We start from the raw sequence: 13585 nt of genomic DNA, 5'->3' as shown, positions 1-13585 counted from the left end.
AAATCTATGATCGGTCAGCACTGATTTAATGTAGTGTCTCCTACATGACAGTTTTGATTGACCTGATTTAATGGTTTACTTTTACAAAGTGTGACTTGGATGGAGAGTTGTCTCATTGGCACTCGTAACACATTTTCTTATATATATATTGAACATTAAAACGCAATATTGAATATAAGACTGCTATTTTCAGTGTTTGGTACAGGTTGACTGTCACTGGGCACAACAGTTCAACATAGAACCCTATGGGGAAAGCCAGAGAACTCTTTTTGTCAGAAAACACTGTCAAACATCCAAACATATTATCCACACTGATCTGTGTCCACACTTGTTTTAATTAAAATAATTATGAAAAAAAATGGAAACAAATATAAGTTAATTATTTTGTTTCTTTATTTCACAGATTCAAGAAAGCATTATAATATGCAGGGGCGGATCCAGCCATTTATAAAAAGGGGGGGGGGGGGTTCCTAACCCAGGATAAAGGGGGGTTCCAACTATATGTCCCCATTCAAATGCACTGATCGTCAAAAAAAGGGGGGATTCCAACTCCCGGAACCCCCCCCCCCCCCCCCCCCCCCCTGGATCCGCCACTGATATGAAACAAACATTACAAGTTAACAGTACTAAAACAAATCACACATTGTAGCACACACCTTAGAAATTCACTGTATATAAGTCTATTAAAGTTTATTAATCTATTCAACGTGAAGAAGGTGGGAGGCTGAATCACCAAACTGTACTGTTGTGACTTCCAAGTTGCGGTGTCTAACCTTAAGCTCTTCTTATTTGTTGTTGATTTCGACATACTTTCGTTTTTGAGCCACTCTTTTCCCACCGGCTGCATACTGCATCATTGTCAGGGCGTTGAAAGCTTCCTCATGCTTCAGTAGTTTTATGAGTTTAAAGATGTTTGGATGTGGGTGCTGTAAATGTTTCTTCAGCTTGCTGTGCCATCCCTCTAGATGATGTGTAGTCCTCGATCCCTGTGTTGTGTAATGGTCCCAAAGGTGACTGTTCTGTTCGACCCAGTATGTTGTTACATAGTCTGTAAAGGGCGTGTAGTTGATGTTAGTATCAATCTGATCTATGTCGGTTAGGGCATTAAACCACACATCTTCGACCTCAGCAGTAGGTACAAGTGGAAGGACAGCGGCACGGCGTACAAGTTGATGAATGTTGATGTCTTCCTTGTATGGAACCTGAATCCCTGTTTCTTGTGCATTTCTCCACATGCAGTGTGTGTAGTGGAAAACACAGCCTTTTGCGTTGATGCCAGGAAATACAGAATATGCTGCATTTTAGATGGAGACTTCATAGTCCAGGAATATAGTGGTAGGCTGAAGTTGCATTGTAGTTGGTGTTGGTGGCATACATCTTTGAGTAAAGTCAAGAACCTTGTGTATACTAGTTCGCTCTTGGCTGGAAGTAAACTGTGTACCAGTGGATACATTGCGCCGTCAACCATTGCGTGAAATGTTTAAAGTTGGAAGAATAGGCTCGGACAGGAGAAGAATGTACCATCACCATATATGATATCTGCAGCTGATAAGTGTGTTAGATTCTTTTGAGTACTTAAGATTAACATACGCCCAACTGTGTTGTCATCTGTTAGCAGGAATGGGTCACCTTTGGTAGTACGTGCCCAAATACCATCTATGTTGATTTCATCAACAGTTTTTGTTAAAACTGGTAGGTTCTTCTTGCGCTTGTTGTACATGGAAATCTTGCAAGATGGGAAAGTTTGTTATAATATTATCTATCATCAATTTATTTGTTTGGATGACAATTTTTTTAAGTTTACAAATTCAATGATTTTTTAATCTTACTTCTATTTATCTGACTTATTCTTTATTTTTAAGTAAATCTTTGAAGAAGAAATAACATATTACATTAACCTTGATTGTTATAAAAACAAATTATTTATCAAAACATCTATTGTTATTTGCATGTGGGAATAGAAGGGATAGTGACTTTTAAAAAGTGGGAATAGGAGGAAGACACCATCTATTTATAATGTTACAAAATTTTAATTATTTTGAATCTTGTGCTGTTGGGGTTATTTTCAGTTTCCAAAGGACAAATCTGCAATATAATTTGCACAATATTGCATGTTTGAAGTAGATTGTCTAATTTTATTTAGTGAATTTTCATGATATCAAATAATAGAGGTATATTTCAACGATATATTGACTTATAACTAAAACCTTTCTCAATACGTTATTTAATCAAGGGCGTATATTAAGTAATACTATATACATCCTTGATTTACTTAAATATAAAAGATCCTAAATCAAACTTAACTTTATACACACGTACCTTGTTGAAATTTCTCAAATGCAAATATATTAAATGTAATAAAAGTCATTGATTTGCAAAAAAAAAGTTTAAAAAAGGAAAAATCCATGAAGTATACGAGATATTAGGTGTAAGAGTGAGCACTTTACTTCGTTATATCAGAACCATATCATACAGTTTCTGGTTATATCATATTCGATTTTCAAAATAAACCACAAATTGGAATATAGTCTCGATCATCCAGTCTAGTTATATTTATATTTGCGTTTGGGTAATCGAAAAATAATAAACAAAAAACAAAGCAAAAAAAACAGTCCACAAAACACGTATCATGTTTTATTATGTTTTGTACTTCTGTGCACTCATTGAATAATCCCGAAGACTGCAATGAAGTAAGATAAATTCGTAAGTTAAGTAGTTTCAACGCTAAGGAATATTTTGAATCTTTTGTAATATAATTAATGAATAGAGGTGTAAAAAAACTAAATGTCTTTTCTTTTATATATTATTATCATAAGTTCTAATTAAACTTGCTTCTTATTTCTTTCAGTTGTTTAGTGTTGCGTATGGAAGCTTGTTCTTAATTTTTGTTCGGTTATTTCATGTCATGTATTGGAGCTGGATCTTCATTTTCGTTCGATTATTTTTATTTCTCGCGTGCGCCTTTATAAAAAAACAACTGAACAGAACCACAAATCAAGTGCAGAGAAGTAGTTTTAATGGATTTTTTTCTTTTGAACTGAACACAAAAATAAACGTAATACTTGTGACTCTAATAACAAGTGTATCTTCCTCATAATGTATTATTCAGCTGTTCTTCACAGATAATTTGTTACGTCTAAAACGGTTATTGATATCATTTATAGTATTTTAGATGATAAATTTTTAATATTCAATGCGTATTTCAGGTATGCGTGATCTAAAATCGATTGAAAAAGGTTTCGAATTAATGTTAGTGTTGTTTGAGCTATATAATTGCCAACATGCAAATGATTAAATGCCTGATTTTATAGTCTCATATACGCTTATCATTTTAAAATATATCCAATAATCTGGCTTGTCAAGAAAATATTAAAAGTTACAATAAATATCAATTATGTTTTATTATTATTTCATTTATTTTTTTCTTTTGATAATTTATTCATTTTTGAAGAATTGTATCTCCCTCGTTTTTCTTTCATCTGTCGTGACTCATTCTGGTAGATATCCTTGATAGAGGGTTGCTGCTTAGGTATGTGTAGGTTTTTGATCAAGGTACATCAAATTTCGAACAAGTCAAACCAGATCTTGTTGAAATAGATGAGTAGAAGTGACACAAAGTTTGAATATTAAGGGTCAAATTTAGGACGTTTATCATACCTCCTCCATGATTTAAAGGGCAGTTTTTCGTCATAAATATTCAATTTCTTGATATGGTTTTATGTAAGACATTTTGGTTCTAATGCACTTAGTTTGCAACATGGAAATGTCTTGGTGACCTATAGTTGCTAAATTGTTTCATAGGCAATCATACCACATCTTCTTATTTTATATTGCAGGAGGGGAGGGATACTGGAAGAAAATTACCGTGGCTCTTTTACAAAAATATCCCGATTAAACTGAATTGTTAGTCATGATGAAATTGTTCATGTCTTCCTATTATTTTCTGTGAAAGTAGTCACCGGACACGAACATCCAGCCAAGTTGGTTTGATGTTTCAGTGTCAGTGAAGGTGTATCAACTGAATATACTGTTGGCACGTCATATTGTTTGTTAATTATTTTTTTTTTTTTTGGGGGGGGGGGGGGGAGACGAACAGCTAAATATGCCGATTTCCTGTCATTTCACTTCTTCTGTCAAGTGTAATCAAACACATGTTTCTCTTTTTTTTTACGTTTTAATTTTCTGTCCCTTTTATATTGTATCATTATTAGTATTAATTCGTGTATTGTGTTATTGCTTATTTTTTCATGAATTTAATTTTTATATATTAATTTTTGTTGTTCGGTCTTTAAAGTTATTATGTTGTTTGTTTTGTTTTGTTTTGTTTTGTTTTAGTAATGTATATTATATCAAATCGTCTTCGTTTTGTTTCGTTTCTGTCTTGCACTTTGGGCAAAATCTAACCATATTTCTCAATGAAGCCATATGACTTTTGCTATCGTCGTTTGATTTACATTTCATAACGTCTAAATAGGTGAGCGATACCAAGGGAGCTATAAATACAATACGGTTTCGGTCATATTGGCATTCTTGTAGATCTTGTAATGTTGATCTTTTTGCCTTTAACAGTTTCTACCTTTCTAATATCGTTTTTGAGTCAATAGGCAAAAACATGAAATTTACCCCAAAAAATCGTAATTTTAGGGTCTGCAATAAATTTTAAGGAAGTCATCTGATAACTTTGATGCAAGCAGGAAGTCAATAGATCTTGACATTCTGACAAAATGACATAGAAGGTTATCAAATGTAGGTCACCGTACGACCGTCAAAAATGAGCAAAACCCATACCGCATAGTAAGCTACAAAAGACCCCGAAATGACAAAGGTAAAACAATTCAAACGAGAAAACTCACAACCTGATTTAAAACAAAACAATTTACGAAAAGCAAATATGACAGACATGAACCAATGACAACAACTGAACCACAAGCTTCCGACTTGGGACAGGCACATAAAGAATGTGGCGGGATTAAGCACGTTTGTAAGCGCTCAACCCTCTAGAAAACAGCAACAACAACAACATCCCTAACCTGGGACAGTGGTGTAACAGCATGACATAACAACTAACTATAAAAATCAATTGAAAAGGTTTAATTCATCAGATCGATATAAAGCAAAAAAAAAAAAACAACTAACAAAAACACAAAAGACACAAACTACAGATCTGAAAGTACTTGCAGTTACTGGAAACTAGATGAAAGCCAATATAACAAATGATAAGAAAATCATGTATAGAAGGCTATTTCTGTCTAATATACTTTTCAAGATTTGACAATTAAGTTATTTTTTGGCTCCGTGTTGGGGCCTCACAGTGATTTTGAGGTGAAGAACAGCAATAAAAGCGTTGTTCCTTTGCTTTTTGTGTGTTTTTTGCTGTGCATGTACTGATTTTGTGTCATGGATGGATACCCCACATCCTTTGTTTTTCTATTATTTTATCCTTATGTTCTATTTTTAGCCATGTGGCCATGTTTGTTCCCTGACCAGAAAAAAACACAGAATTTATAATAAATACCATAGGGATCGATTACCCCACGTTTGGTTGAAATTGGACGAGTAGTTACAGAGGAGAATAGCTTTCAAAATGTATACAATGCACTCAAAAATAAGTATAAAAATGTTCTTTAAAGCAATAACTCCTAAAGGGGTTATTCAATTTTTTCAGTTGTATTACCATTTTTGTATAGATGTTGTATTTTTTAATATTTTTGCGGTGTACAGTTTCTGTCTATATATTATATTTTTTTAGATACCAGGCAAAAAGGTAACAGGTAAAATTAAGAGAAAAAAAATTGTTTATAGGCAATAACTTCTGGAAGTAAAGTTCTGAAATTCTGAGCATTTTTGCACTGTCAGATTTTCTCTATATATTGTTGTTTTCAAGATAAAATACAATTAATACATTTTACTCTTATACTCTATTTTTAGCCATGGTGCCATGTTTCTTAACGAACAAGAATGAAAAGCACAAACTTTATACTAGATACTCTATAGATCATCCACCAAATATAAAAATAAGGAGATGTGGTATGATTGCCAATGAGACAACTATCCATCAGAGTTCAAATGGAGTGGATGTGAGCAATTATAGGCAAAAGTAAGACCTTCAACAATGAGAAAACACATACCGTATAGTCGGCTATAAAAAGGCTCCGACATGAAAAATGTGAAACAATTCAAACGAGAATACCAACGGCCTTATTTATAACAAAACAATTTACAAAAAACAAATATGACAGACATAAACCAACGATAACCACTGAACTGCAGGCTCCTGACTTTGGGACAGGCCCATAAAGAATGTGGTGGGGTAAAACAAGTTTGTGAACGCTCAACCATGCCCCTAACCTGGGACAGTGGTGTAACAGCACAACATAACAACAAACTGTAAAAATCAATAGCAATTGGCTTAACTCAAAAGATCGGTGCAAGGCACAAAAACAACTAACACAGCACTAAATAAGAGTACTCGCAGTTACTTAAAGCTAGTTTAAAGCCAATTACAACTAATAAATAAATCGTGTTCTCCCAGACTAAGTTTGGTTGAAAAAGTTTAAGATGACGGACACAAAGTCACATGTCCGTATATGGGCTCAGGCGAGCTAAAAAACTTAACAGACAAAAAAACAGACCACACATCACAACACGCGGAAATCTAAAGATTGGGCAATAAAATCCATCCGCGAACCTTTCTTTCTTACTTAAGATCACTTAAGATATAAACTACGTACGCAATTATTCATCTAACGACAAAACACAACATATACATGTATTATGCTTTATTTAATATATTAAAGTACAAAATCAAACTGCGCTCATGCATATGAGATGTACGTACCAGGCAAATGATTTAAGCAAATTGTATACAATAAGAGCACCAATATTATGATATTTCATATTTACTAGAATGTTGAGTATTTATTTAAACCGATAAATATACTTAAACATTGATATATATGTATATATGTCATATTAAAATGAACTTCTAACAGTCAATTTATTGGAGTTTTTAAAAAAACCCGTTTAATTTCTTCGATCCTTAAGTGGTTATCTGGTTCATTGGTCGTGTCTTTAAAAACTTAATTGCAGAAAATATAATTACAAACTCATTACGTCGTCAGAAAAATGTAATGAAAATATTTCCAAATAATACAATAAATCTCTAACGAAAATAGTTTCAATAAATGTAATAAAATGTACACATATTTAAAAGAAGTACAATAAATTTTAATAAGGTCTGGTTTTATATTAATCATTTTTTCACTTAAAATCAAACGATACACGAAAGAGTATCAAACTGAGGGGCGAACAGATTACAGCAAAACAAAAAAACAAAAAAACAAAAAACGCACAAAAAAAAACAACATTTCATAAAGTTCATGAAAGTAAATGTATTTCTATTCGAAAATAAAATATTCAATTTTGTATTTATTTTAATATTTGAGTGTTAACTAATCTATCAACAAAATATCTATACAGTGCGCTAATTTTTTTCCTTTATTCATTTACCTGCATTTTGTTTTAAATTGACACGGAAAAGATTGGGTTTTTCGCATTATCGGATCCTTGTTTCAGATTTTGAATATAATTCCAGAATTATTAAACGTGAGATACCAACTTCACACATCTTTCCGTTACTTTTTCAACATATCTACAGAAATAGAATGAAACCCAACAGAAGTCTTTGGTCTGTTAAGAAGCTTTTTATTGTGTGGTATACCAGGTTTTTGTGAACGTGGGGCAGTAAAGGGTCGACAAAAATTTCTGGGATTTTTACGATGAAGATCGTTATTTGTTCTTTCCCTTTGAATTCTGTCCCGATCAATATTGTACAAAGCTGTAGTGTGAACTTTAGCGGCTTCTATCCTTCTTGAAGTCCTTTTATCTAATAGAACATGTCTTCCACGCCTTGCTTCTGGATTTGGATAACACACCGCTTCCTTTCCATTAACTTCAATCACCGGGGCTACAGGAGTCTTTGATTTTTTAAAGCCAAACGACACTGGCTTTGAACTAAATAATTTATCATCTAAAGTCATATTTTTTAAGCCTACCCTAAATTCACCCGTTCCTGGTCTTTTACCATGACATTCTGGTGTTTTCACGTTTAGCAAAACTAGTTCATCCAACAAATCAAATTTTGTTTTCCAAATCCTATTGATGGCTTTTCTTCTAGAATCATCGATTCTTAGTTCGTAGACTTTTAGTCCTGCATCAATCCTCTTATTGTCCGCCACGGCATTGAAATATTTTGTCATTGACGTTTCCATATCTTAAAGCTATGAAAACTCTTACACTTGTATCCTATAGTTTGTGTGCAGCATTTAATAGAATATAATCCATTTTCCTCTATTCCTATGAAAATGTATATGGTTATAACATAGATTCACATTTATAGCAACACTTAATAGAATTGTATTCAGGATTTAAAATGATTTTCTATTTACATTAATTTCAAACAACATACAATCCTGTTTATTACTAAGTAATCTTCAATTGTTCGTGACAAAAAAATCTGTCTTTTACTTCTGTATGATTGATTTTATATAAGTAGAGAAGTCAATATTGTCAAGAAACAAATCCGAAAGAAAAATATTATACTGCATAGATAAAACGAATATCATACACTATTAGACAGGTGTTTCATAAATTATGAATGTTGTGAAATATATATTTCTGTGTAAAAAAATCATGTTAGAATAGTCACGCTTGTCGACTTAAACGGAGACAAGATTTCACATGTTAAAAGTTTTTGATACTAAATATCAATACTTATAATTAAGTGTCTTTTTCTTAATCACTTGATCTAAGGGAAGGACGTATGAAATAAGAGTCGCCATGGGGTTTCTTTGACTTATCAAATACTATATAATCCGTCATTTAAACTAACGAGGTAGATTTCATCACTGAAATTGAATGTATAATTAATTAGAGATCTATACACGCAAACACAAAAGAGTCACAATTCTTTCCATTTTTTCGTATATGGACAGATTTTAACTTCATATTTTAAATGCCAAAGCAATGATATGACCTTCCACCCCCACACACGGATATCATTAAAAGATACTAAAATCTAGATATAATTTCTATTTTACATTAGAAAAGCCAATTTTTAAATGACATTTGAAAAACATTTATAATGAGATTGCAGCATTAAATGTTTGATTCGTTGTTATTCAAACAAAATTCATGATTTAACATAGATGTATTCTAATTACATTTTGCAACATAGTTCACAACATTTGTATAGTAACTTATCGAGTCTAAATAGACCATAGATAGATCTTAACATTCTGAACATTTTTGAACGTGTCAGATTTCTCTATTAATAGCAGTTTTCAAGATAATAGTCAAAACTTGCATTTAACCTCTATAGTCTATTTTCAGCCATGCTGGCAAAGTTGGTTGGCAGGCGGGGTCATCGGACACATGTTTAAACTACATAACCAATGATGAGTGGGCCAAGTTTGGTTAAATTAGTCCCAGCAGTTTCAGAGGAGAAGATTTTTGTAAGAGTTAACGACGACGGACGCCAAGTGACGATAAAGCTCGGCTGGGTGAGCTAAATAAGAAAACAACACTTTTTTGAATTCATGGGTCCGAAACGCTTTTCTGGAAGTTCTTTTCACCAAGAACGCTCAAAGCCGAATATATGAAAACCAAGGAAGTGTAAGAACCGAAACAGTCAAAGAGCTATATGACCAAAAAAAGACCTAAAAATAATAGCCAAATCCATCTACGGCCAACTTTGTTTGAGGGAGTTGAAACATTAGTTACTTCATAATTTCTAAATTTCGTTTCGAATACTTAACAAGTGTCTCAAATGAGTATTGACTCGTGATATTTGAGAAAAGTTACCCTTTCTAATTCTGCCGAAATGTAGTTACCTGTATTTTCAAAGTTTCAAGAGCTCATTATAAACATTGGAAGCTATGATGCGATAATTCAATTAGTCACTTTTGATTATAGTGTCGCCGACCTAAGTCACGATTTAGTTGCTGTCTAATTGACGTTCCGTGCCCTACATCTCCCCTTTATTAAAAATTAAATAATGACCACCCACAAGTATAAATAAAAGTTTCACTTCCAATATCCTAACTTGTAATATATTTAGACGATTGAGTCAAAAAGTAAGTTCAAGCGACTCAGTAAGAATGATAAATCTGTAAAAAAGATACGTATTTCCACCATATAACAATTAACAGAAGCCTTGATTGTGACATCAAGCTGATGCTGATAAATGTCCTACCCAAGCACTCGTCTATGATTGATTATATCGTATTTTTAATATAGGTTTGTTAGAAATGATATGAGAATAATATGCTCAATTCGTATTATTTCGTATATATAACCAGATGCTAAGATTGGAAAAATAATTTGTTCTTGTGAATAAGTTTTACCAAAACTGAAAAAAGAGGGATACTACACTGTGGGATATAACAAAGGTGGCGATAAATATGAGAAGTCGAATAAAAACATACAGTTACATGGCTAAAAAAACGACGAAAAGACCAACACTGAACAGTTCACAAAACACGTGACAGGAACCTAAAGATTGAGCAACACGAAACCACTAAAAGTCTGAAGTAAATTAAGGTTAACTTCAAGGAAGTATATAAAAAATGTCCAAAGCCTATACTACAAACAGACCTTTAATACTTACAACATAACTCAATAATGTGCGAAACATGATAGTAAAATTGGTGACGGTGATAAGAATAGAGGACTCTATCAATAGTCTTCTTCTTCTTCTTCCGTTTGCAGTTCAGTCCACCATCTGGTGTATTTTCGAACTGATGCGTGGTGCAGACAAACCAATATTTACAGTGCAGTTAAAAAACAATATGTACAATTAAAATGGCACAAACAGTTCTTACACTTGAAGGTGTCAATTGAGTTGCAGGTTATAGTAGTTGATGGCAGGCTGTTCTATAATCTGATGGTGTCTGGGAAGAACGAATGCTGGTATAGCTGCTTTCTTGTAAATGGAACAAGGAATCTTTGGTTGTGTCCTCTTAAGGTTGCTGCTGTTGGAATTAAGCAAGATGTTGGTATTGCAACCAGGTGGTTGACTATGCGGTACATCATTATGACTTTGTTCATAGCTCTGCGTTCTTGTAGGGTTGGCCATTGCAGTTGGTGTAATAGGTTTGTTACACTGGTGGTTCGATGGGAGTCACCAGTAACAAACCTGGCCGCCCTACGTTGTACCATTTCCAGGTTATGGATGTTGTTGGCAGTGTGTGGGTCCCAAATGAAGCTGGCATACTCCATCTGTGGTCTCACAAGGGTCTTGTAGCAGAGTTCCTTGGACTTGCGTGGGCATTGATATATATTTCTCTGCAAAAAAGCCCTGGTGTTGTTGGCTTTCCTCACTACTTGGTCTATGTGGGTATTCCAGTTCAGTTTGTGGTTGATGTTTGCTCCCAGATATTTTACGGATTCAACTTCCTCTAGGACATGGCCATGGATGTTATATGGTTGTCTTATAGGTTTTCTCTTGTTGGTAATGTTTTATGACCTGGCATTTGTTGGAATGGAATTCCATAATCCAGTCATTCTCCCATGACCCCCCCCCCCCTTTTCCCATGCATGCTTGTAGGGTCTCCAGATCTTCTTGGAGTAGATCTGCGTCTGTGGTGTTTTTGATTTCCCTGTACAGGACGCAGTCATCGGCAAACAGTCTAACTGATGATTTGTTGATTGTGTAATCTGATAGTCGTTAATGTATAGTAAGAATAGGGTGGGACCCAAGACACTGCCCTGGGGAACTCCTGATTGGACAGGTGCAGTGTTGGATCTTCCGTTTTCGAGGACGACGTGCTGTGATTTTTCGTTTAGAAAATCTTTAATCGAGCTATGAAGATTACCCCGTATTCCATAGTGATGTAATTTATGCATTAGTCTTCTATGTGGTACCTTGTCGAATGCCTTAGAGAAGTCCAACAGAATGACATCTGTTTGTCCGGTGTTATCGACTGTTTTGGCAAGATCCTGGACAATGATGATAAGTTGTGATTCACAGGACCTGTGTTTACGGAAGCCATGTTGTACGTCTGTTAGGATGGTGTGTTTTTCTAAGTGTTCCATGATGCTGCTCGTGATTATATGCTCCAACATTTTACAGGTGATGGACGTGAGTGAGACGGGTCTGTAATTTTCAGGGCGGTTCTTAGCTCCCTTCTTAAATAAAGGTACCACATCTGCCTTCTTCCATTCCTTTGGGATAACTCCTTGGTTAATGGATGCCTGGAAAAAGACTGTGAAGACTGGCGCTGTTTCAGAGCCTAGAATCTTCAACAGTCTAGCTGACAATCCACCTGGTCCAGTTGCTTTGTGGATTTTGAGGCCTTGTAGTAGTTTAAGTACACCTGGTTCTGTGATGTTTATGTTAAGCATATTCGGGAATGTCGGTTTACCCATTGATTTGATGTTGTCTTTTGGTTCGTTGGAGTTAAATACAGATGAAAATTGGTTGTTCAAGATGTTAGCTTTTGCCGTTGGTTCAGAATATGTTAGGCCATCTGTTGCTTTAAGGGGTGCCATTCCACTGCTGTCCTTGTTTTTACTGTTAATAAAGATAAAGCTCCATCAGCGTTTCGGATTTGCGGTGCAGTCTGGTGAGATTATGTTGGTGATATAATCATTATAAGCCTTTTTGCACGCTGTTTTTGTTACAGATTTAAGTTGTTGGTATTTTTTCTTGTCCCTTGATTTATTTGAGGATCTGGAGTCGGTTTCACAAAAAAACTTACGACTAAGATTGATCGTAAGTATACTGAATTGTTCATGACTTACGACCAATCTTAGTCGTAAGTATTTTTGTGAAACCGACTCCTGACCCTGTTAAAGCTCCTTTTCTTTCGCCGTGATAGTGCTTTTATCTCTTTTGTGATCCGGGGTTTGCTAAAGCGGCTGCTAGTCATCTTTGATGGTACTGCAGAATCTAGGATGTTAATTTGGGCAATACTGATGTCTAACCACATTTCTTCTATAGACGACTGAATTGTGTATTTGTCTAGGAATTGTTGTTGGAATTCTAAACATTCTTTTTTTCAGTTTTTCATTATCTGCCATAGGTGTATTTTTCGTTTTACTGGTTTCCCTCGTTTTGCAGCTGCTGATGATTCAATGAAGACTGCGTCATGATCTGATATACCATGGTCTGCGTCATGGTCTGATAGTCCCAGTATATAATAATAATAATAATAATAATAATAAAAATAATAATAATAATAATAATAATAATAATAATAATAATAATAATAATAATAATAATAACAACAACAAACTTATCTTCCCTGAGGCCCTAACATACAAATTACAATACAATAAAAAACAGATATTTCACATTGTTAATATACAGTCAAGTAGTTCAATGTATTATTATAAACATGATCAGAGATAGAACTGTTCAAGAGGTACATGTAGTAAAAAATCAACAACAAAAAATCAAATAAAAATAGAAATATACTGAACTACTGTTATAGTATTATTGTATGGATAAGAACAGTTAAAATGTTAAGGAACATTTACTGGAAAAATAAAAACAGAATAACAAATATATAGAAAAGGGGGGTCA

General features: G+C 34.0%; 1 protein-coding gene across 1 annotated transcript; it reads right to left on the bottom strand.

Annotated features, from left to right (window-relative positions):
• Positions 1–903: 903 nt before the first annotated feature.
• LOC127737002 (uncharacterized) lies at positions 904–12220 on the bottom strand. The gene is made up of 5 exons (XM_052247559.1): positions 12202–12220; positions 11596–11715; positions 11273–11426; positions 11087–11203; positions 904–1048 (listed from the first exon to the last, which is right to left on the bottom strand). Exons 1-5 carry the CDS (start codon positions 12218–12220, stop codon positions 904–906), a joined length of 555 nt encoding a protein of 184 aa, XP_052103519.1.
• Between the last annotated feature and the right edge of the window lie 1365 nt (positions 12221–13585).

Source organism: Mytilus californianus, unplaced genomic scaffold (genome assembly GCF_021869535.1).
Source record: "Mytilus californianus isolate M0D057914Y unplaced genomic scaffold, xbMytCali1.0.p SCAF_4, whole genome shotgun sequence".
NCBI classification, from domain to species: domain Eukaryota; kingdom Metazoa; phylum Mollusca; class Bivalvia; order Mytilida; family Mytilidae; genus Mytilus; species Mytilus californianus.
The sequence above is the reverse complement of the archived record's forward strand: the minus strand, read 5'-3'. Positions and strand labels throughout refer to the sequence as shown.

Bases quoted from the DNA above. Each gene is read 5' to 3' on its own strand.
- LOC127737002 (XM_052247559.1), bottom strand. The intron at 11,427-11,595 runs GCATGGGAAAAG...AATATCTGGGAG, and splicing joins TCTGGAGACCCTACAAGCAT to CAAACATCAACCACAAACTG. The intron at 1,049-11,086 runs GTACCGCATAGT...CGCCCTTTACAG, and splicing joins ATGAACAAAGTCATAATGAT to ACTATGTAACAACATACTGG.